Here is a 25,041-nt window from a genome sequence, read left to right on the forward strand (position 1 = left end):
CTCCCGGCCTACTTGGCCATCCTTTCCAGTACTTGCTGTACCTTTCCTCATTCCCCTTGGCTCACTGGTCCAGGTTTCTGCTCTACCTCAATCACTCAAGTAACCTCTTTTCCTTTGAGATCCATAGAATCCATATGTACCAGCCAGTCAAAATTCTAATAGATATTGTTTACAGACCTCCAGGGCATTCTCCTTCCTCAGTTAAGTTCAATACTTGGCTCACAATTTTTCTCTCTTCTTTAACACCCGACTTCATATTAGGGGACTTGAATATACATATTGACTGTCCTTCAAACACCTTAATTTCTCAGTTCCTTAATCTAATCATTTTCCCATCTGAACCACACAAAGGATTTCACTATTACCCACAAATGGATCACCTCCATGCTTGTGATTTCAGAAATTACCTTATCTGATCAAAATCTGTTGCCTTTCTGCCTCATCCTCTGCCTTCCCTTTCCAAACGTGATTCCATACCATGACGTCCAATTCCTCCACTCCTCAGTTCTCTCTCAGGCTGTTACCCCCGCATTAGCTAGCTTCTCTCTCCTATTTTCCCCATCTCGACCTCTTGGCGAACTAGTTTAACTCTATATTGATCTTTTCATGAAGTTCCTGGCTCTCTTAAATCATTGATTGCTCCGTGCTTCATGCCTAAACTTCTTGAAAAAGGCGTCTATAAAAGACGCTTCCACTTTCTCTCCTATCAGTCTCTTAATCCCTCATAATTAGACTTTCAACCTCATTCCATCAATCATTCCATCAAAACTTCTGTTTCTAAATTTATAAATGATCTATTAATTGCCAAAGTCTTTTCTTAATGCTTTCTCAATGCCCATTCTTTACTTCTCTGCAGATTTGGACACAGCTGATCACCCTCTTTCTTTGACAGTTTTCCTTTTTAAGTTTTTGGGGCATCACTCTCCTAGTTCTCCTCCTGCCCATCAGACTGCTTTTTCTCAGTCATCTTTGCTGGATTCTTATCCAGTTCCCACCCTCTAACTTTAGGTGTCCTTCTGTGCCTTTTCTCTTTTTATGCTAATTTACTTGAGGATTGGATTTCTTCAGTTCCTATGGGTTCATTGATCTCAATTTACCCAGTCCTAACTGCCCTGGTGACTTCCAGTCTTACATTTCTAACTACTTTTCTGATAATCTCAAACTGGATGTACAGTAGACAACTTCAAGCCAAACATGTTCAAAAACAGAGTTCATTATCTTTCACTGTAAACTTTCCCTGCCTTCTAATTTCCTTTATCTTATGAAAAATAATATTGTCCTCCCTGTCTTTTACCCACATAACTTAGGTGTTCACCTGGGCTCCTTATTATCTCTCTCCCACCATATATAATATGTTGCCAAGGTCTGTTGATTTCACCTTTGCAACATCTCTCATATATCCTGTTCTCTCTTCTGACACTGCTATCAGTGTTATGCAGACCTTCATCACTTCACACCCAGATTATTTTAATAACCTATTGATGGGTCTGCCTGCCTCAAGTTTCTCCTCCAATTTCTCCTCCATTCAACTGTCAGTGAGATCTTCCTAAAGTGCAGATCTGTAAATCTTTCCTCCCCTACCCCTTTAAATTCAATAAACTCCACTTGTATCCTATCCCCTCAAGGATCAACAGACCCTCAAAGTGAGTGACTTAACCTGGTCATTTAACTAGCTAGTTGCCTTATTTGGGGGGGGGGGGAGGGAGGAGGCAGGGCAGTGGGGGTTAAGTGACTTACCCAAGGTCACACAACTAGTAAGTGTCAAGTGTCTGAGGCCAAATTTGAACTCAGGCCCTCCTGAATCTAGGGCCAGTGCTTTAATAACTGTGCCACCTAGCCTCCCCACTAGTTGTTTTTATTAGACCATATCCATTCCTATATTCCATGTATCCTATGTTCCCTTAAATAGGATAGTAAACCGATATCTCACATTTAAAAAAAAATATATAATATGAACCTCACAAAGTGGGGATGAATCAAACTGAAGTCTCTTTAAACCTTTGAAATCAAGGATAGATGGATTTATTTTCATATATAAAAGATACTATCTTCAGATTAACATTGCTTTAAAAAAAATCAACTTTTGTATTGAAGCTCCAACTGATAAAAGACAAGATTCTAGTTACTGTAAAGTTTCAAATGGATAAATTTTAGAGTATACTCATTTTCTCTTTTGAAGGAGCCATAGAGAATGCTAAGATGAGTAGTATCTTGTTTTAAAATTGCTCATTATATGAAAAATTAGGACCTAGAATTATTTTTAAAATATCTGACTTAGCTTTTTAAGAAGGATAATGGAATTTCACCAAGCCTGGTTAATAACTACATTTAAGAGATGATAGAAAAAGAACACTGAGTCATTTTTTTTCATATGTACTTAATAATATCTTAAGTTTTACTTATTTTATATGCTTGTCTTGGAAATTTCAGTAATCCAGTTCTTATTTTCAGGCAGTCTTCTGAATTGAGCAGGCTCCGCCAGGAAAATGCTAGGGTGATGAATGAAGTAAAAGAAAAAACAGGAAAGTTGCAGCAGGAGGAAAGTCAAAAGAAGAATGCCGAGCAAGCAGTTGCTCAGTTGAAGGTGACTTATTCACATTTTTCAAGGCTGTGCTAAGCCCTTGTGTAAACCTGATAATTTTAGACGAGCGCCACAGTGAATGGTTACTTAAATGAAAATTATAGCTTGGGAATGTAGTTTGAGTCTTAATAGAATTTCTGTTCTGTTTGAGATGGCATGGCCACAGGGGAATGAAAGTGCTGACATACAAATGGTTGTATGGTGTCATGCCCAGAGTGCTGGTCTTGGGTTCATTTCTAATGCATGCCTTATGATCCAAAATCTTTGAGCCTTAGTTTCCTCCCTTTGTCAAATAGGAATTGCTCCTGTTGTAAAAACACTTTTCAAACCTTCTGGTACTGTGGAAATGCTAAGTATTATTGATCTATTGTGGATTTAACACATCTACAGTGACTTTTCATCTGTGAGAAAGGAAGTAGCTGGTGTCTGTTCAAAAGATTAGTAGACTTTAAGTCTACTTAAAGTAGACAGTAGTCATCACCTCTTGATACCAGTCTCGGAAGACTTGGGGGTTAATTAAATTGGCAGAGAGAGAGAAACTGAATGTGGGGGACAGAGTATAAACATTTCTCATTACTCAGCATTTTAATATTTTTGGCTTGCCTTTATTCCACATTGGTCTTGCTGGTGGTGGCATTACAGCATTATTTATGGTCTTGGTGTAGTCTGTTACATTTCTTGGAATGTGCCATGTGGGTGAATAACATTAAAGGTTCACATTGCTCTGGTCTACTTCATTTCAGTCACTGTTGACAAATATTTATTAATACAATGATACAATTGCTTAAGCTTTTGCATACTTATGATGTAAGATCTGTCAGTAAAGGTACAGGCCTATCCTAAAGAGAGACAATGAAAATAGGGCCTACCTATTCTATTAGAGCAGTTACTATAACAGGCATCTTAGGATCCAACAGTTTTGAGAGTTTATATGTTTGAAATAACCACTAATTTGTTAATCTTTGTTCATGCATCATTACCAGGCCTTGCAAATCTGCAGTGAGGAAGGAAAGTATGGAAAAAAATGGTTTTGGCAACATAAGTTGAGAGGTGATTTACTACATAATGTGTAGTATTAGTATGCTGAAGGTTTTTCTTCTCTTTCCTCTTTTAAAACCTCAAGGTTCAACTACAAGAAGCTGAGAGAAGGTGGGAAGAAGTCCAGAGCTATATCAGGAAAAGAACTGCAGAGCATGAAGCAGCACAGCAAGGTGGGCAGAAGAATTACTCATGTAAAATTTTTAATGAATTCCTAACTCTACATTAAAGAATTTAAAGGACCAAAGGAACAGTTTCTAAGGAAGAATAATTTTCATTTGGATAAGTACTAAATATGTCACTGTTTTTGTTTGGTTTGAAAATAATCATAATTTTTAAATAAAAGGAGTTAGTTTTGATATGTCCTTTTTAAGACTGCATTTCCTTCTGGAAGTTCTTCTCTGGCTTCCCTTATTAACAGGTATATTAGGGCAGCTAGGTGGCACAGTGGATAAAGCATCAACCGTGGATTCAGGAGGACCTGAGTTCAAATCTGACCTCAGACTCGACACTTAGCTGTGTGACCCTGGGCAAATCACTTAACCCTCATTGCCTTGCAAAAAAAAAAAATTAACAGGTATATTAGATGCAACATTAGAATACCTATAAGGAAGCAGAGAGACAATGCATACATATAAGTTCATACAAAATAAAAAAATTCAGTCACTACCAACTGAGGGAGATTAGGAAAGGATTCATGTAGAAAGTATTGCTTGAGCTGAGGTTTGAAAAAACCTTGTAATTCTAAGAGACTAGTTTGAGGAAGAAGGGTATTTGAAGCATGGGTCTTTGCAAAGGTACAAAGACAGGAGTTGGAATGGTGTTTTTTATTTTTGTTTTTTTATTTTTAAGGAATAGTATGAAGGCTGGTTTGGCTGGTGTAGAAAATGTGTTTATATGTGTGTGGGTTATACATTAAGGCTGTAAAGGTAATTTTGGGGCCAAGCCATAAAGGGGTTTAAACAGTAGAGAAGTCTATTTTATTAGAGGAGTATCACTGTCAGACCTATGCTTTAGGAATATTACTTTGGACAATTAGGAAACTATCATGATAGGTGATGAAGTGTGGTGGCCATGTGATTGTTGTTTGTCTTTCGTTCTTGAAGAGGACCTTGACATAGGGTTGATGTTATGACTTGCACTGAATTGGATTTAAGTGAGGGAGGGCTGTGCAAGGTCACCAGCCTCACTCTCTTCTACAGATTAGAGAGAAGGAAACGGATATTGGATAGTGTGGAGATATAAATTCCAGTATTTACAACTCTGATTAGGTATGTGGAGCAAAGGAGGTGAGCATGACTCAAGTCCTAATTGTTCCTACATTTCTAATCTCTCTCTTTTCTACTCTATCTGACATATAACTGCCAACAGTTACTCTTCCTATGCCAGAGGCCTGACTTTTTCACTCCTATTCAAGAGTCCTATTGAATCTAGGATAAAATAAAATTATTTAGTCTGGAATTTGAACCTTCACAGTCTGACTCAAATATACTTTTTTCAGCTGTTTTTCAAACTATTGCAACTCCCATTTCTGTGTTAGCACTGGTTGTTTTCCGGGCCTGAAACATATTTCCTTCTCGTACTTGCCTTAGAATCATTACCTATATGCCATTTAACAGTGCAAAAGTTCTCCTTATGGTTAGTGGTCTTTTCCTCCTCAAATTATTTAGTTTAACATATCTGTGTATTTGTTATATTCCTTTACCGGACTATAAATTCCTTGAGTGCAGGCACTATTTGGTTTTAAATCTTTGTATCCTTAGTACTTAGCAGACTGCCTTTCACGTAGTATATTGACAATAGATTTTAGATTGCTTTTTGTGCTGAAAGGTAAAGGATTATGTTGATATCATGGAAGGGTTCTTGGAGGTGGGTGTCCTTGTCTTAGAAGAAGAAAAGGAACGTAGGTGAAAATGCGTGCTTGGGGGTCAGGGAGGAAGTCTTTTCCATCATGGGGATGGTGGGAGCAAAGGCTAGAAAAGACAAGAAAAGGGGTTGGAGACTTGTGTTGTTTAATTATAAGAGAATTGTGGAAAGTAGACTGGTGAAAGATGGTGGAAGACCTTAACTAGTAGACTTAGGAGTTCATAGTTTATGTTTGCTGGAGTAGAAATGTGTTATTTATTGATAAAAGCAGGCCCACATGAAGCTCTCTTGCAGAGTGTTGCAAGTCAGTGGTGACAAACTCAAAGAGAAATGGGAGCCACTAACCCATACATAAGGATCTTTCCTGGGTGCATATTGACTTAGAAAACCACATTAACATCTATATTATGTTTTTTATTATTTTGTTAATCCCCAGTTACATTCTGATCTGGTTTGATCTGGTTTGGGCTGGTTTGTGGCATAAGTGCTGCATGTTTAACATTATAAATGATTGATTGGAGAGAGAATGAGCTTGTAAATGATATTTTTTTAGGTGATAAAAACTGTGAATCTAGTCAATAAACCAGTATTTTTAAAGAGCCTATTATGTGCCAGGTACTGAGGGAATGGAAAGGAAGGAAGATACACAAGATATGTTATAGAGTTAGAATTCATAGCTGCTACTTTTTCTTTTTTTTTTTTTTCTACTTTTTCTTAAATAATAGATTGCTTTCTGTTGTTGCTTCTAGCTTTTAACATTGGAAACTAGTCATAGAACAAAAGGAACTTAATTCAGTAGAAAATTAAGGTGACTTTTGGGAAGTTAAGGTTATGTTGTTAAAGAAATGAGATTCAACAAATTAATTTTAAACATTTATTAAACATTTCCTAACTACAAGCAAGGAACAATGGTGTAGTGGATGAAAGCATCAGGAAGACTTGGGTTCAAATCCTGACCTGTACTGGCTATTTGACCATGGTCAAAGACATGTCCCAGACAACTTTCTAAGACTGCAAATGAGTTGATTTATATTGGTAGAGAGTTTCTATACTGGTTTGCCTAGACTGATGCAATCATAAGACTGGACCAAACCATAGAAGGCATTATTCATTTATCCTTTAAACTTCTACCATTCACAGCCCTTTAAAAACATTTAAAATGAAAAGAAAAAAGGATATACATGTAGAAAAATATTTATTGTAGCGGCAAAAAATTGGAGATTGAGGGGATGCCCTCAATGGTTGGGCAATGGTTGAACAAGCTATGGCTATGAGCAGAATCAGGAGAACACTGTACACAGTAACAGCAATACTGTATGATGATCAGTTGTGAATGACAGCTCTTCTCAGCAATACAGTGATCTAAGACAATTACAAAGAACTTATGATGGAAAATGCTATCAGAAAGAACTGATGGGGGGGGCAGCTAGGTGGCACAGTGGATAAAGCACTGGCCCTAGATTCAGGAGGACCTGAGTTCAAATACGGCCTCAGACACTTTATACTTACTAGCTGTGTGACCCTAGGCAAGTCACTTAACCCCAATTGCCTCACCCCCCCCCCCCCCAAAAAGAAAGAGAGAACTGATGGGCTCTAAATTCAAATCAAAGCATACTATTTTCACTTTTTTTTTTGTACATGTTTTTTCCTGATGTTTTACATGATTGTACATATATAACCTTTATCAAATTGCTTACTGTTTAGGAAGAGGGGAGAGGAGGGAGGAAGAAAAATTTGGAATTTAAAAATTTATAAAAATGAATACTAAAAATTATCTTTACATATAATTGTAAAAGAGTAAAATACTTCTAAAAAAACTTTTAAAATATTGGCTGTTTGTTGCAGATTTACAGAATAAATATGTGGCCAAAGAGAATGAAATCCAGGGCCTGCATAGTAAGCTTACAGATACCTTGGTATCAAAACAACAGTTGGAGAAAAGATTAATGCAGCTACTGGAATCTGAACAAAAGAGGGTTAAAAAAGAAGATTCTCTACAAATGCAAGCACAGGTATCACTTTTATTTTTCATTCTGTTTAGAGATAGCAAGTCAGTGGTGACTTGCTTGGTGGTATTAAATGACATGTTACATAAGTCTTTACTCAAATGGATATCAAATAGGAGAATCTGGGTGGTGGTATGCTTCAGTTTGGAAAATTGATTATGAAATGTAGGGCTTTTGCTTATAGTTACATATTTCACTCTACTAGTAACAGTGCAACCTTATGCTTGTTTTATCATGTAGAGATGGCTCCGCTATCTCCTGGCTTGGAAACAATCTCTTTTGCTTTAAAAACAGTTTTATAGATTACTTATTACCTATTTAATGAGTACTCTTTTTTCAACATGAAAATGTATACTTCTTTATCCCCATGTCCTTATTTATTTATTTTTTTTTGAAAGGATCTTCTGGAGCAAAATGAGGCTTTGAAAGCTCAGATTCAGCAATTTCATACTGAGATGGCAGCCCAGGTAATAAGATTGTCTTCCTACTTAGCATTATTAAGTTTTTCAAGGCTAGAAACAGCTAAATATTCTTTTGTACTTTTAGTTAAGGTAGTTAATGTCGATATTTGGGCATTCTACAAATAAAAACAATAGGAATTCCATACATATATCATGTTATGTTCTCTAACTTTGAGTAATTTCCATGTTGTGTTTACAAAATATAGGTAACTACCCCAAATTCTCATACTCTTTGTGTTTAGTGTTCCATTTCCTTGAGCAGAGACTGAATTTTCTTTATCTGAACACAATCTATCATTCATCTCTCTCTGTGCATTACTCCTCTGCAGATGTATTCTTCTTTCAGTTCTTTTATCCCTCAGTCCTTTCTCAGGTCATCACCACTGCTCTGGCTTAACTTTTTTCACTTCCCAGTTTTGACCTTATGGTTAACTGACTGAACTCCCCCCTGTTTTTTGCTCTGAAAAAAATCCTTTTTTCCCTTGTCTTGTTGCTACTCTTACCATACCAAACTCATATTACTTTTATTTATATAGTCATGGTTTGCTCTTATGCCCATGAGCTGCTACCCACAGAATAGCTGAGGAAGCCTAGCTGCAGCAATGAGTGCTGGACATATCCAACCCACCTCTTTCACCATGACCACTATCTCCATTGGGATTCTGATGGAGACAGGCCAGGCCCCTTAGCCCTGGGTTCTTGAGAATCACAGTGTCCCCCACATCTACAGTCCTGCTTCCTACCTAGCCCTTGCAGTCACCACTGAGAGGAGAAATCATTGTGGAGAAGGGGTGTGTGTGTGTGGGGGGGCACCTTTTTCATCACCATCAACAACTTCTGGCCAACTGCAGGCAGACAGGCACAGGAGCCTTGGGAGAGGCTGCACGCCCAGACCACCTGTCTGCCTTCAGCCCAGCCTTGGAGTAACCATCTGGGGAGGCAGCTCCTGTGGAGAAGAGGCCAGCCTTTCCGAACCCCAACTGTCAGCCAGTTGTCCTTCCCAGGGCAGGAAGACCACATAGCTTAAGCAGCAGGCCATCCTGTGGGTGAGGCAGGAGGCAGCTAGTGCTGGCCATATCAAAACTGCTCCCACTGTGAACCCATTTTGATGTGGATCCTAATGAGTACAGGCCAGGACCTGAGCCTCAGAGCCTTGTTAATCACAATGTCTCCCAAACCAAGAGGCCTGCTTCTTGACCAGCCCCTAAACCCACCACTGAGGAAGAAATCATTCTGGAGAAGGGCTCACCTTCCTCATCACCAACAATTGCTGACCAACTGCCCCCAGCAGGCATATAGGCAAAGGAATCTTGGGAGGAACTACATGCCCATAGATTGGCTTCTAGCCTAAGCCTTGGAGCTATATCCCCCCAGCTGCCAACAACTGCTAAGTGAGATCACTGCCAGGACTGTGGCTACCATCTCTTCTTTGACTGATGGAGAGCTCTCCATTGCTCTGAGAAGAAATCTGTTCTGAGAGAGAAATCATTGTTCTGAGAAGAAATCTTGCCTGGAAAACTGCCCTCACAGGGGCTACAGTCAAATCTTTCCAAGTGCCAGAAGAGAAAGTTCTTGCCATTTAATGTCCTTAGCATTGTCAGATGACTCAGAAACTTACATGATTTTATCTAGGGAAAGGATGTTAAATAAGAGACATTACTCTTTGTTTTACCACCATACTGTAAGGACCATGGAAAATTCCATCTCAACTTGTAGCTACCACTTCTAGATGTATTGTTTCCCCCATTAGAATATGAGCTCCTTGAGAGCAAGGACATTTGTATCCCCAGAGCTTTACACATACTTGGCACATATATCCTTACTAAGTGCTTCATTCATTATCATCCACCTCTTCCATTCCTAGCCATCCTTTGCCAAAAGAAATTGAAAATTGTCAAGCAGCTGAGCTAACTGGGTTCCCCACAAATTCATGTTATTAACCCCAGCTTTGTCCTCACTACTCAAGTCAGTTCTCTGATTTGTTCCTAATAGACTTTCTATCCCACTCCCCACAGAGGCTATTCTTTTTAAAAAAAAAAATTTTTTTTTAAATTATTTGTGAATTTTGAATTTCCCTCCCTCCTTATCTTCCCATAGCTACTGAAAAGGCAAGCAAAATGATATCACTAAATTATACATGTGAAATCATGCAAAACATATTTCCATATTAGCCAAATCACAAAAAAAAAAAAATAAAAAAAAAGAAAAGAAAAAGAAAAGAACAGCAAACCAAGAAAACAGGAAGTAAGACAGTTATATGTAATTTGCTTTCAAGAGTTCCTCAGTTTTCTCCCATAGAAGCTATTCTAGACCTTCTCAAGTCCCCCTTACCTCCTCTTCCTACCTTTTTACCCTCTCAACTGAGGGTCTTGCTTCATACTAAGAAACTAGAGAACTTTTTATGAGTTCTCTTCTTCCCTTCTTTACATCACAAGATTCCCTTGAGCTTAAACTCTAGACTTTCCTCCTGGACTCTAGTATCTGATAATTAGGTGGCCCTTCTCACGAAAGTCAGCCTCCTTGGCAAATTACTCCTCGCCTTGACTGTCTACTACCTCCTTCTCTGAGCCACCCTCCATACCTGCGTACCCATTGAGGGAGAAAACCAACCCTTTGTAACAGATGTTCAGTCAGGCAAAATAAATTCCTGAATTGGCTCTGCCCAGAAATGTTTGCTTTTTATTTACCTTCAGTCTTTTACTCTTTTGTCAGAAGGTAAACTGCTGTTTCATCATCACTTCTTCTAGAATCATGGTCATTACATTAATCAAATTCCTTAAAAAGATGGAATAAAAAATTTAGAAATTGTTTTATATTCTTAAAATTTAGTGAAAATAAAATTATAAGATGAGTTTTCTTAACTGCTACCATCTGCTTCTTGTGGAAAGTTGGTACTCAGTCTGAAATCTCTAAAATGAAAATGTACCTACATAGTAGGTTATTTTAAAGTAAATTATAAAACTGACAATGCCTAACTTAAAGAAAAATCTTCTTATCCTTTATTATTGGAGGTAGTGGTCACCTTATAGTTTCAACTCTGAATTATAGGAATAATATGTTATAAAAGGTAGAAAAAAGGGCAGATTATAGCTATTAATTCAAATGTTATGAAGGAAAACAAGTCTCAAGCCTTACCCTTTGCTGAGTGTAGCTGCACAAAGTTTAAAACACCATTCAGGATTCATGATAGGGGAATATCACCATCATTTTAAAAAGAAATATAAGAATGAATACTTCACATTTCTTTAATTGGCTTCTAAAAATAGATCATTTGAGTATTTTACATGATTGTAAAGAAGCCTATGTGATACTTTTTGCTTGTTTTTCATTTGTATCCTTATCTGTCAATTTTTAACAAATTTGATAAATCTTCCTACTGTCATGTAGCTCTTTAAGTGTGGCTATTACTTAATTTCTAGATCAAGACTTCTTAAACTTTTTGGTATCAGAGATCCCATTGGCAGTCTGAAGCCTGTGGACCCCTTCTCTGAATAATCTTTTTAAATGTATAAGATAAAATACATAGTATTAAAAGGTGAATCGATTATGAAATCTATCAAAACATTAAAGAAAACCCCACAACTAAAAAAGTGCAAATACCCCAGGTTAATAACCTATATTAGTTCAAGATTCTTATTCTCTCTCTCTCTCTCTCTCTCTCTCTCTCTCTCTCTCTCTCTCTCTCTCTCTATTTTGAAGATTCTGTTGTACCTTGTTTATATTTCCTCTCAGATATGTTTTTGCATTGACTTAAATTTGTTTTTTGTTTTTTATTTTTAGACTTCAGCTTCAGTCCTAGCAGAAGAATTACATAAAGTGTAAGGCTAACTTCATATATTTATTCTCTTTTGAAAAAATGATCATTGCTTGGTCATCATTTAGTCACTTTAGCAGGTGTAGCATCTGCAGTCTGATTTATAGATTTTGAGTAACTTCTCCTGTTTAATAGTAAAAAGTTCTGCTTCATCTTATAGTAGTTAACTTGCTTTGTTCCTATTATTTAGAAAACAAAATTCTGTCTTTAGCAACTAGTCACTAAAGACTGATTTAATTGTGTGCTAGTTAGGAATGCCCTGATACTGTTTGAGTAATGGTGATATGTTAAAATTTTTGTGGTGTTATCTTTTTTGAGGTTGTTTTGTTACTCTGAGAAGAAATGACTTTAGAACTTCTAATTTGTTATAAAAGGTTTTTTAAGTATGCATGTCTAGAAATGAGTATAATAGTAATTTCATTGGTAGAGATAATTTTTTCACCAGTGAAGGTTTGAAACCCTCCAAAACTACCACAAAATCTTAGTGAATGGTTTAATGAATTCCTATGGCCCAAAATACCAAATTATTCTTGGTGTTCTTATTTCTAGATTTTTTTTTTTTTGGTGAGGCAATTGGGGTTAAGTGACTTGCCCAAGGTCACACAGCTGGTAAGTGTTAAGTGTCTGAGGCTGGCTTTGAACTCAGGTCCTCCTGACTCCAGGGCCAGTGCTCTATCCACTGTGCCACCTAGCTGCCCCTCTAGATATTTTTTTGGTTCTTAGACTTCCTGATCCCTGATAGGCAGATTCTTAAATGACATTCTACCTAGCACGCTGCATTTGAAGTTTTTTAACCTTGTAGATCCTGCCAGGGTGTTACCTCTAAGTCATGATGAGACATCAAAATAAACCTCTGGTATTGGAGTAGTCAAGATGACAATATTTACTACTTTAAGGGCTCTACTTTTTTGTCACTCATGACATATTTATTCTTAAAGGATTGCAGAAAAGGATAAACAGATAAAACAGACTGAAGACTCCTTAGCAAATGAACACGATCATTTAACAAGCAAAGAAGAGGAGCTTAAGGTATTGTAGGTTGTATATAGCCCTAATGCTAAATATAGGTTCTAAGGCTGGGAAATGGGATTTCTTGAAATAGAGCAATTCTATCATGGAGCTGATAGCTTTGCTGTTATCATTCTGAGAACTATTGAAAGAAAAATAGTTCTGATAGTGGGATCATTTGCATTAATGAAGAATGAAAAGTCTTTTCAATTTAGAACTTGAAAGTTTGAATGGTTTGTAAAAGACTTGAGTATTCACTTGTAATGAATAAAAGGTTCTTTCCTCTAGGAAAAAATTCCAAAGGTTTTTTTTTTTTATTACGTCGTCAAAATAATTAACATGTTTTTGGTGCAGTAAATGAATTGAAAAATATAAGTACTACTATAGAAAAGGTTTAAAATTAAGAGGAACATGGGTTTGTGTTTGAATTTTAGATTATTCATGTCTTTTTAGTAGCACAGATATTATATAAATCCAAATATTGTGTTTAACAATTTTCTAAGATAACAGCTTGCATTATGTAGTATTTTTAAGGTTTGCAAAGTGCTTTAAATGTGTAATCTCACCATTTCTGTGAGATACATTGTGAGATACATTCTGTGAGATATTGAATGATTTGTCCAAGATCACACAGCTAGCATGTGTCTGAAGCAGGATTTGAACTCAGCTTTTTCATCCCATGTCTAGCATTCTCAGCTAGGCCACCTAACATGATTTTCCCTTTCCTTATTCTAGGTTATCCAGAACATGAATTTCTTTTTAAAAGCTGAAGTGCAAAAATTACAAGCTCTGACAAATGAACAGGTAAAACTATACATGGGTAGGTAAGTTCCAAAAAGCAAGAAAGTACTTTATAACTATTTTCATTAGTATTGCTACTATCTAATTTCTTTATATGAGAAAAGAGGCATAATGTCTAGTCATAGCTATTGATTACATATGCCAATATATGCCATGTTATACTGGAAAAGGAGAGTTTTTGTTTTCAGGTGATGATGTCTTGGCTTTAGTTACCTGATTTGTTTTGTTTAGTTAACTGATTTGTTTTTAGATGGAAAATTGTTGATGTAACCTATTTTTTTAAAAAGTGTAATTTTGGTTTATTTTTAATGCTTCAGTTGGCCCCAAGGGTATTAAGTTATATAGCAGACTCAGGTGGAATAAATATCACATATATAGGCTTTCAAAATAATGTGTGATGTAATTGCAAGATATTCAGACAAAGAAATAACAGTGATTATACTCCATGTAGAGAGTAGCATGTACATTTTCTTTTGAATTTTTTCTTTTTCTTTTGATTAGTGCAGGGGTACTCCCATGTTGGTGGACACCATAATGCTTCCTTGTCATTTTGTCCTCTAAAAGTCTTTTCTTGTGTTTTTACATTGATCCTCCGTGGTTTTCTTAGAACTCCATAGAACACTATCCAATATACCATATACCCTTCTGTATACAGTACCCTTTTAAAAAAAAGTATATTGGGGATATCAGTGTACTATATCCCGAAGATCCATTCATTTATAATCTCACTGCCAACTGACCCACTTCCTTTTCTAGACACATGTCCTTGATCATATCTTGTGCATCATTTCTTTCATTCAAAGCTTTTTTTTGCATCATGTCATAGTCTGCTAATACTAGGCATGTGTCTTCCTTTTCTTAATTTTGTCAAACTCATTAGCCATCTGTAATACTTGTCAGTTGTACATCCTTTCTCAGCATTATGTATTTTTCATCCACTTACTTTTTTAAAAAAAGCTTTTTATTTTTCTTGGCAGGGACAGGATGGGTGAAAGACTGAGTTTCCCTTTTTTGAGTATAGCAGTTGTTCAGGAGCCAGTTCCCACTACTGATCTGCATGAAAGCTTTCACCTACTCCCATTCTGACTTGGGCCAGTTCCCTCGTGACCCCTAGATGCTGAAGGGTCCCTATATTGGTGCTGGACTTAGTGTAGATACCAAATTGATTTTAGTGCTGTTGGAGCTTGAAACTCCTGAGCTCAAATGACCCACCAGCATCAGCCTCCCTTATAACCCTCCTGGATTATAAGTATCCTCTACTACACTTGGCTCTACTTTATTTTTCCAGTGTAGATGGATGATCTATCTTTTTTCATATCTATGTGTTTTGCTGAAGAAGCAATGTAGTGCTCTGGGGACCCCAATTCAAGTAGTAGTACAGTGAGTATAAGCATATTTGGAGAACTTTGCCATCACTAGGAATCCTTTTGTACTTTTACGCAACCATGACATTGGCATACTACTTTTGACAAAGATATCTCCGTGTTTCACAATTTGCAGGATGTTGATATTTAGAAAATCATTGTGCAAGATTGTTTCTTGTCATATCTGTAGCATTTCAAAGTATATTTGGGTATTATCTTATCTGAAGAGTGCCTTCAGGGGTGCAGTTAGTTTTGTGGAGTCAAGTACATTCTTAGAATCAGTAAGTTCAGTGGTATCTTAGATTAGTTCTGTTACTAGAACTGGTCCAGTATGGAATATTAAGTGTGAAAGCTTGCTCTTTCCTTTTTATTCGTTTTCTTTTCTTCTTTTGGGTTGAAAAATGAGTGATTTATGTGGTAAGATAATGATTTTATTTTTCTTTTGATAATATAGGCTGCCGCTGCACTTGAACTAGAAAAGATGCAAAAAAGGTGATTTTAAAAAATGTTGAGTCTCTATTACATTAAATCATATCTCCAGAAATCTTGCTATTTAAATACCATTTGCATTAATTATGTAACCATTGACATGTGACATTTTAATTAACTTTAATTTATTGTGTTATAGCATTCATGTTAAGGATGATAAGATAAGATCACTTGAAGAACAGTTGCAAAGTGAACTTACACATAAAATAGAAGAATTTAAGGTAAAAAAATCTATTAAAAGACCTATTTAAAGCCTTTTCATAACTATTTGAAGATGTGTGATATAATTTCAAGATAAAAATAATTTTAAAAGTTATTTCTCTAAAAACAATTAGATATCTAAAATAGTACTTTTAGTCTATGACTTGGATCAGTTCAATACATTGTTATTTGTCTCAGTTATATATAGTTAAAAATATGTAGCATATGTATTAATTGGCTATTTTAAAATATTTTAATTTTCATTTTTACATTCAGTGGCTTAACAGTGACAAATACCAAATTACATTTGGGCTAACACTAATAAAAACCAAGACAAAGAATTATGGTAAACTAATTCATTTGGAGTATTCAGAGTATTCTAGTTGGCAGGGTTCTTTACTTTAACATGTAGAGTAATATATGAAATGTCTGTGATTTCAGTTATTTGTGGGAACTTCTTCCATCTACAGATTGCAGCCAGTTTATGACCTGGTATATATGTCCTGGGCAGTTGCTTAAGGTACATAATGATCAAGCAACTTATTCAAGGTCACATGGGTCAAACCTAATTTTTCTTACCAGTGCCATTGAAATTCATGCTTCATTATAAACTTATAAAATGATAATATTGTGATAGCTTACTGATGAGAATCTAAATTCTTTCAGATTCTGAAGGATCAAAACAAAGCTTTACAGATGGAAGTTCAAAAATTACAGACTATTATAGCTGAACAAGTAAGTATCTACATTGCTTGTTAGATACAAAGTTAGTATTTCACAAGGGGTAGTTCTTAGAAAAATTGGAATATTTTACAGTATAATTTTTACATTTTGTGAAATTATTTCAATTCTTTATAATTTGATATTTCTGTTTACTTTTTGGGCTTGTTTTTTATATACGTGTAGTCAGAAATTTACCATTTTTGAGGGAAATTATTCTTAGTTGACATTTGTCAGCACCTTATCTAAAGGTGTTATAGTTTACAAAAAGGTATATAAATGACTATATTTATTTGATCTGTGTTGCTTTCAGAATAAAGGTCCTGAGTTTTAGCTTGTGTAGTTGCGGCTAATTTTGCTTCCACCTCAAAGACTTTTCTCTCCATTCTGTTGTACCTCCATTATTTATCTGACCCCAACTTAGACAAACCCTTATGATTGACTGGCTCTGAGCTGCATATAACTGTTAATGGATTTGGAGAATGACTTATATGTTCTCTTCTAAGCTTGGACTTAATCTTTTTATCCATGGGTAATATACTTATCTTCATCTCTACAGTTATTTACTCTCCTATTTTAAAAACTTCTCAATTTCTCCATAGCAGTTAGGAACAGTGGTGGCTTATTAGAGTCTTCTATCCAATAAAGTTATATTAATAACTTTTGTTTCTGACTTATGTACCTGTCAGAAGCAGACATGTAAGGTGTAGAAGGTAAAAGAAGGCACTGGTGTGTTTATGAATTAACAAACACTAAATAGCTCACACATGAACACATTCATAATAAGCAGTGTTCATATACAGCAGTATATTAAAAACCTCTTTTCTCCCTAATACTTTACCTTCCCCCTCTCCCATTTTTCAAAATTATACCTAGTATATTTTGGTTTTATACTGGTTTTTGTACTTACTGAAGTGTTTTTTTCAAAAAACTTTTTATTAACAACTTACATTTATATAGCACTTTATAAACATCAAGTTTTTTTTGTTTTTGTTTTGGTGGGGCAATGGGGGTTAAGTCACTTGCCCAGGGTCACACAGCTAGTAAGTGTTAAGTGTCTGAGGCCGGATTTGAACTCAGGTACTCCTGAATCTAGGGCCGGTGCTTTATCCACTGCGCTACCTAGCTGCCCCTAACATCAAGTTTTATAGTAATCTATAGTAATAAGTACTCCGGATATTGTAATACTTGTTTTTCAGATAAGGAAACAGCTTAGAGAAGGTATAACAACTCAAGTTCGCACAGCTTTTCAAATGTTAGAAATATAAAGCTACTTATTCAAAATATAAAATGCTGTAGATTTTCCTCTACTCTCATTTGATTTTTAAAATCCTTTTTTGAGTTCTTCCAGTAATTCTTTTTGAGTCTGAGATCAATTAACATTTTGGATTGTAGCCATTTTGACTTAATTGTCTTCTTCTGAGTTTGTGTTTTGATCTTGCTTCTCATCATAGTAACTTTTTGTGGTCAGGGTTTTGTTTTTTTTTCCCCTGTTGCTTGCTCATTTCCCCAGCCTGTTCTTAACTTTATGTTAAAGTTAGGCTCTACTCCTGAGGTAGGGAGGAGGCATTGTTCTAAGTTTCAGGCATTTTTTATGTAGTTATGTTAAGAGCTAGTGTTGAGATTCTTAAGTTTTCAGTTCTTCCAAGATAGTATGATCTAAGGAAAGGAGTACTCACTGCTTTCCTGGACTGTGCTCTGGTCTGTGAACAACCATAAGTACTCTTTTCTACCCTGGAGCTGGAACTGCAGCCCAGAACTGCATATGGGTAATGCAAGAGTCCTGCATCCAGTGCCAGCAAAAGGTCCCTTCTAATTTTTTTTCTGACCACTTGTCTGACCTTCTTATTGTCTGTGGGCTGAGTGCTCTGGAAGCCACTGATGATGATTCACTTGCCCTAAGGCCTGCTATTGGTTTGCTTGGACATGGCCTGTGTTGGACTGTGTTCTAATCTTACCCCATTAAATTGTTTCCCCCCTTCCTTTTTTTTTTTTTTTTTAAGTGAGGCAATTGGGGTTAAGTGACTTGCCCAGGGTCACACAGCTAGTAAGTGTTAAGTGTCTGAGGCTGGATTTGAACTCAGGTACTCCTGACTCCAGGGCCGGTGCTCTATCCACTGCGCCACCTAGCTGCCCCTGGATTTGTTTTGAGATATTATTTTAAAGTTGTTTGGAGGGTGATTTAGGAGAGCTTAAGTGAGTTCCTCCCTTTACTCTGCCATCTTGGCTCTGCTCATTTACCTAATATCAGAAACAACTGACTTGGGAAGTATGTCAGGCAGAGATAATTTAAGACTCAGTAGACTCCCTAAAAAGCCATAATTTAAAACAAAACAAAAACTTTTATACCATATTTCAATAAATGATAAATTAAAAGTGCCCAGGTCTTTTAAAAACTGAAGCTAAGTAAATGTAGAAGAAATTTGTTGGTTATTTTCTAAAAAAGGAACCTCAAAAGAGAAAGTGCCAGGAAAATCCAGCTCTTCCCCACCAAAGAAAAACTATAGGTATTCAGAAAGAAGTAGTTCAAGTACTAAAGAACCACAGTCAGAATCATACAAAACCCAATATCTCTGTAAATGAGGTGTTTTGAAATACAATATTCCAAAAGGCAAAAGAGAGAGGCTATCAACCTAACATGACTTACCCTCCAACGCTGAATATAATACCACAGGGAGTAGAATAGATTTTTAATGGAATAGAGGATTTTCAAATATTTCTGATGAAAATCTTAGAGTTTAGTAGGAAACTTTGGAATATAAACACAAGATTTTAGAGAAACCTAGAAAGATAAGTTTAATTGGAGCATTTGGAACTATATGATGACATAGTGCTACAATTCTTAGGAGGAAGAAGAAAAAACTGTCTCTTTGGAAACATAATGTCTTGGGGAAGCTAGGTGGCACAGTGGATAAAGCACTAGCCCAGGATTCAGCAGGACCTGGGTTCAAATCTGGCCTCAAACACAGTTTGACAGTTACTAGCTGTATGACCCTGGGCAAGTCACTCATTGCCCTGTTTTAAAAAAAAAAAAAGAGAGAGAGAAAGAGAAACTCTTAATGCCTTGAAGAAGGGGTATTGAGATAATTATATTCAAAATAGAAGTCCTAAGAGGTGGATTGGTTTTGTTCTGAGTGCTTGAATTGGGGTAGGAGAACGTTGAGTAAAAGGAATAAAATATTACATAAAGGAGAAAAGGCGGGGTGTGGGGCTTGCTGGTTTTTGTAATTAGAGTATGTGAAAAGAAGAAGAAGAAGAATATACCAACATAGGAAGGAATGAGTTTTAAGAGTGAGCATCCAAATATGCCTTACTCTTAACTGAAATGAACAAAGAGTGGTTGAATATACACAAATAACACAGAAGTTTAGTATAGAAATACATCAGATAACAGAGGGGAAAAAACCCAAAAAACTAGTGGTATGAGAGGGAGTCAAGTAGGTGGGTAATATTGAGTAGGAGATAGTCACTAGCAAAACAAATTTCCTAATCCTGAAGTGGAGTAATTAAAAAGGGGAGAAGGGGAAAGAAAAGCAAAGAACTAGAATCTAAGGAAGTACCTTGGATCGTCTCTTAGACAATTGGAGAATAACTAAGTAATATATGAATGTAATGGAATATTATTGTAGTATAAGATGATTAAAGAGGTGATTTCAGTGAATCATGGATAGTATGAACTGATACAATGTGATTTGAGCAGAATCAACAGAGCAACAGCTTAAACTTGGACAGCAACAATGTTAAAGCAACAACTTTGAAAGGAGTGATGCAGAAGACCTAGTTCCCCACAGAAAAGTGTTATATCTGACAGAAGATCTATATCTATATATCAGTTCAGAAATTGGCATACATTTTTCATCATGGTCACTGTGTACATGCATTTTGCTTGACTACATTTATTTCTCCCTCACTCCCTCCATCTCCAATCTTTAATTGGTAGTGAAGTCAGGTAGAAGAGGAGGTTAGCAATAGTGAGGCCATTAAAATATTCTTTTTTTTTTTTTTTAATGGCAGGGCAATGAGGGTTAAGTGGCTTGCCCAGAGTCACACAGCTAGTAAGTGTTAAGTGTCTGAGGTCGGATTTGAACTCAGGTCCTCCTGAATCCAGGGCCGGTGCTCTATCCACTGCGCCACCTAACTTTCCCTCTAAAATATTCTTTAAAATGTAAAGGAGAAGGGGCAGCTAGATGGCGCAGTGGATAGAGCACGGGCCCTGGAGTCAGGAGTACCTGAGTTCAAATCCGGCCTCAGACACTTAATACTTAACTAGCTGTGTGACCCTGGGCAAGTCACTTAACCCCAATTGCCTCACTAAAAAAAAAAAAATAATAATAATGTAATAAAATGTAAAGGAGAAAATAGGACCCAGAGAAGGAAATGCAAACTAGCAGGACAGTTTTGAAAGTAATATATAGAATTTGTTCTTGAAAATTTATACTTTAAAAAGTGGTATCAAATGGGGTTTCAAAGTTTCTTTTAATTTTTGTGTTCTGTTATGTGTATGGCATGATTCCTTTTGTGTGTGTGTGTGTGTGTGTGTGTGTTTTAAGTTCAGACCAAAGAGGTCATTGGTTTTTTAAAAAAAAAAGGCAAAACAGTTTTATTTCATTTGTTAAGCAATTGGGAACCATTGTAGTTTACTGAGTAGGTGAATGACATGATTAGAACTGTGCAGTGGGAAGAGCATATCAACTTCATCAAGGAAAAAAACTTGAGGCAGCAAGTGGGGAATAGTGGATTGAATTTTGATATAGTAGCATCAGGAAGTCTTGGGTTTAGATTAAACCTTTGACGCTTACTAAGGGAAGTAATTTACTTTGTCCGAGCCAGTTTCCTCATTTGTAAAATGATAATAACAACAATAATAACAATAACAACAACAGCAACAACAACAATAATAGTAGTACTATCTACCTCACTAGGTTGGTATGAGTCTTGTATAAGGACTCTATATCAGCCTATATAAGTTACACCATAACTGTAATATCTCATCAAGCTACCCAAGAATCGTAAGTCTTAGTAGAAAATCCCAATTTTCAGAGTTGTTGTTGTTGTTGTTGTTGTTTAGTGAAGCAATTGGAGTTAAGTGACTTGCCCAGGGTCACACAGCTAGTAAGTGTTAAGTGTCTGAGGTCGGATTTGAATTCAGGTCCTCCTGAATCCAGTGCTCTATGCACTGTGCCACCTAGCTGCCCCATGTGAATTCTTTTAATCCCTATTAATCCTCTAATTCTTCATTTCTAATAGTTAACATAAATCTATCCTAACTTTAGTTTTTTTTGTTTTTTTGTTTTTTTGGTGAGGCAATTGGGGTTAAGTGACTGGCCCAGCTAAGTTTAGTTTTAATGCTTTATTTCTCATTACTGTAATGATTTTATATACTTTTAAATATTTGATTAAAATAGTAGCTTTCCAAACAGGATTATTTTTTAGAAATTTCTGTAGTCAAAATCTGACACATCAATGCTTTTTTAAAGAGGAAAACTGCCACTTATTGAAACCAGTTATTCAAAACTGTAGCTGAAAAGCAATTCTTAAATGTTCCTTCCTGCTTCTGAAAATTCTTTTATAATTCTGGAAAGTAACTGACCTACAATATGTGTATTGAGAGATTTTTTTCAGTTCATGGGAGATGAAAGCATCCATCTCTCTATTTATTACTGGCTCTTTGGATTCATCGTTGCACATGCTACCAGTGAAAGAGAGTATAAAAAATGGTGTAATTCCTCCCTTCTTAACCTTTTTTCAGCATTCAGAATTCTAAGTGACAGTTGGGAATGGGACAGTTTGGTTGTCCTATAAGTTCCTCTAACTAAAGTCTCTCTATCTTCATCCTGGAGCATGAGGTACCACTTCTTGAAAAGGATAGCATAATGGTCCCATCGTGTTTCTCCAGGTGCAGGAAGAAATGTCAGGTGGGGTAGTCTGCTTATATGTCATTATATGTCATTTTCGCCAAATTTGTCCACAATGAATGAGGCATTCTTTATGTTGTAATTTCAGTAGGACCCCTAAAGTCATATAGAGAAGGATTTTGCAGGTTTCAGTTGTCTGAATTTAGTGGATTTGGAATATTCATTGTTTAAACAATAAAAAAAAAACCCAAGAACAATTCTCTCAAAACTCCTAGCAGGGCTAAACAATGTCATTTAAATTAATTTCCCCATTTCCTGGTCTTCACTGTAGTACTAGAGTAATATGTTGGTTTGTAGTCCTCATGAGCCAGTGAAATACTACAGCAGTACACTTATTTAGCACAGTCCCTTGTACAGAGTAGGTACTTAGTGGTAAATGAATTTAAGGGAATAAAAAGGAAGTAACATAAAAACAACATGATTTTCACCTATTGAGTTAGAATTTGATTCCTGGAATTTGATCAGTGGATTAAAGAACAGATATGGTTATAGGGAATTTAACATTGAAATTGGTTTCACAGCACAGGTTTTTAAAAATTTAAATAGCTTGGAGAGAGGAGTTTGTATATGATTTGAAACCTTGAAAAATATAGCACAAGTTGGGAGTTGTCACTCTATTTTTATCATTTTATGATGAAATGTTATTGACTCTTGATAGGCAATATAAATAGTGCATCAGATAGTGTATTGTGTTCTCAGCTAATTGTAGGAAATAACTTGAAGATGATAGTTTTGGAATGTGTCATTTGCATGTATTCTTATTTTCTCTATCTTCTTTTGTTTTGGAGAATAATATTTCAAAAAAATATCACCTCATCAGGACACCAATTGTTCTTTCCTAGATTTCGTGGCTAATTAAACTTTCAAATTATTATTGTTATTTTTTATTGAGTGAGCCTTGTAAGGTTTGGTTTTGATTAGGATCCTAGATCTAGGGCTAGAAGGGACCTCAGAGGCCGTCTCGTCCAACCCCTTCATTTTACATTTATAACCTCATATAAATTTAGTAAGAATGACCATTATTTGTGTCTTTTAAGGCTAATAAAGATGTTGTGGAACAAATGGAAAGAAGGTAAGAGTTTTGAATTTTCTTTCTTAGAAGTCATTTTTCCTAAATTTGAGGGTGCTAAGACCTTCAATTAGCTACATAAGAAATCTATATGCTGCTGCAGCTATTATATGCAGTAGTGGAAGAGAGCAGTGGTCCTTTTTGGCCCTAGAAGTCATTAATGCTTAGTTTAGGACTCGATCTTTTTTTCTCCCCAACATATCAACTGTATTGTTTTATATAGAATAATCACAACTGAATCTCCTGAGTATATGCCAGCTGATGATGCAGGGGAGGCAGCTCATCCTGGATGAGCATGGGAAACTAGCCTAGAATTGACCATTAGTAATGATCAAAATAGGTGTTCATTTAGAACTTAATGAGAATTTATTTGCTTGTAAAGAATGTCAAATGTGTTTACATTTTCAGTATTCAAGAAAAGGATGAGAAATTAAAGACAGTAGAAGAACTACTTGAAACTGGTCTTATACAGGTGGCCAATAAAGAGGAAGAATTAAAGGTAAAAAACATTTCACTATCTTACGTAATAGCCAGCTGATGTGCAGATGATTTTCTGTAGCTTATAAAGTTTGTATTTTAGAGTCTTCAGAATGTCTTAGGAAACTTGATCTTATTTGTTTTTTATTTCAATGAAACTTCAATCTGTAAGAATAGCTTAATATTTATTAAGTGCTGAGATGGCTAATTTCTTGTCAAGTCAAGCCTCAGTGGTATAAAAACTGTGTAGACTGCAGAGCTCTCAGTTTATTGCCTGTCGAAACAGGAAGGTTTATATTTCTTAGATTATTTGAGGAAATTAGAATAAAGGTGGGATTATAGTTATAGTTTGTGATGTGTCTTGGTAGCCTTACCTGACTTAATTAAGGTAGACTTAATGAACAAAGGAAGCATTAAAATAAAATTTTGAACGTAGAAAGGAATATGGCTTAGTGGTTGAGAAGTGGTCACTGGTATCAGTTTAAACTCCAGGAGTGGGCACAAGAGCAGGAAAAGAAATACTGTGGGTAGTGGTGGGATGTTATAGTATATGGCCACTGTAAAAGAAGCAGTTGAAGAATGAGAGAATATTGCTTATAAAATAGGATTGTAGGAAATAAGCTCTTTTGTTGACATAATGCATTTAAATTGTTTTCTGATATAATTTATTGAAAAGGTATTAAGAACAGAAAATTCATCCTTGAAAAATGAAGTTCAAAGTCTAAAGGCTCAACAGACATCTCAGGTAATAATTAAAATTGCTAAGGCGTTGTAAATGTTCCCTTTAATTTGAAGCATTCAAAAGCTGTGTAGTATAGCAGATAAAGGAAGTCAGAAGAAGGCATGGGAGTTCAAGGCCTGCCTCTGACTCCTGAGCTGTATAATGAACCTCTCTTTAAGACTGCAAATTACACATGAATTGCTTATCTGCTTTAGTCACAAGCAAATCATAGTTGAGGATTTTCTCTTTGTTGTTCTCCCCCCCCCCCAAAAAAAAAAGGCATTTCAAAGAAACAATCTCCTTAGTTAAAATAAAACACGAAAATATTAGCAATCGTGGTGAATTTTTAGTACAAATAGACAAAATTGTCTTTAAGATTTAGGCTTTGTGAGGGCAGCTAGGTGGCACAGTGGACAAAGCACCTGTCCTGTACTCAGGAGGACCTGAGTTCAAATTCAGCCTCAGACACTTACTAGCTGTCACTTAATCTTCATTGTCCATGTTCGGGGT

At 36.0% G+C, this 25,041-nt stretch overlaps 1 protein-coding gene across 12 annotated transcripts in view; it reads left to right on the forward strand.

Moving 5' to 3' along the window:
- KTN1 (kinectin 1) overlaps positions 1–25,041 on the forward strand; it is a 136,389-nt gene that overhangs the window by 59,025 nt on the left and 52,323 nt on the right. For all 12 annotated transcript variants that reach the window (XM_043983219.1, XM_043983223.1, XM_043983221.1 and 9 more), the window contains 13 exons: positions 2,452–2,584; positions 3,705–3,792; positions 7,331–7,497; positions 7,890–7,958; positions 11,733–11,770; positions 12,705–12,795; positions 13,510–13,578; positions 15,394–15,431; positions 15,568–15,649; positions 16,296–16,364; positions 23,302–23,336; positions 23,742–23,832; positions 24,487–24,555. In XM_043983219.1, the coding sequence (XP_043839154.1) occupies positions 2,452–2,584; positions 3,705–3,792; positions 7,331–7,497; positions 7,890–7,958; positions 11,733–11,770; positions 12,705–12,795; positions 13,510–13,578; positions 15,394–15,431; positions 15,568–15,649; positions 16,296–16,364; positions 23,302–23,336; positions 23,742–23,832; positions 24,487–24,555 (1,039 nt within the window). The remainder of the gene's footprint in view (positions 1–2,451; positions 2,585–3,704; positions 3,793–7,330; positions 7,498–7,889; positions 7,959–11,732; positions 11,771–12,704; positions 12,796–13,509; positions 13,579–15,393; positions 15,432–15,567; positions 15,650–16,295; positions 16,365–23,301; positions 23,337–23,741; positions 23,833–24,486; positions 24,556–25,041) is intronic.

Source organism: Dromiciops gliroides, chromosome 2 (genome assembly GCF_019393635.1).
Source record: "Dromiciops gliroides isolate mDroGli1 chromosome 2, mDroGli1.pri, whole genome shotgun sequence".
Classification (NCBI taxonomy): Eukaryota; Metazoa; Chordata; class Mammalia; order Microbiotheria; family Microbiotheriidae; genus Dromiciops; species Dromiciops gliroides.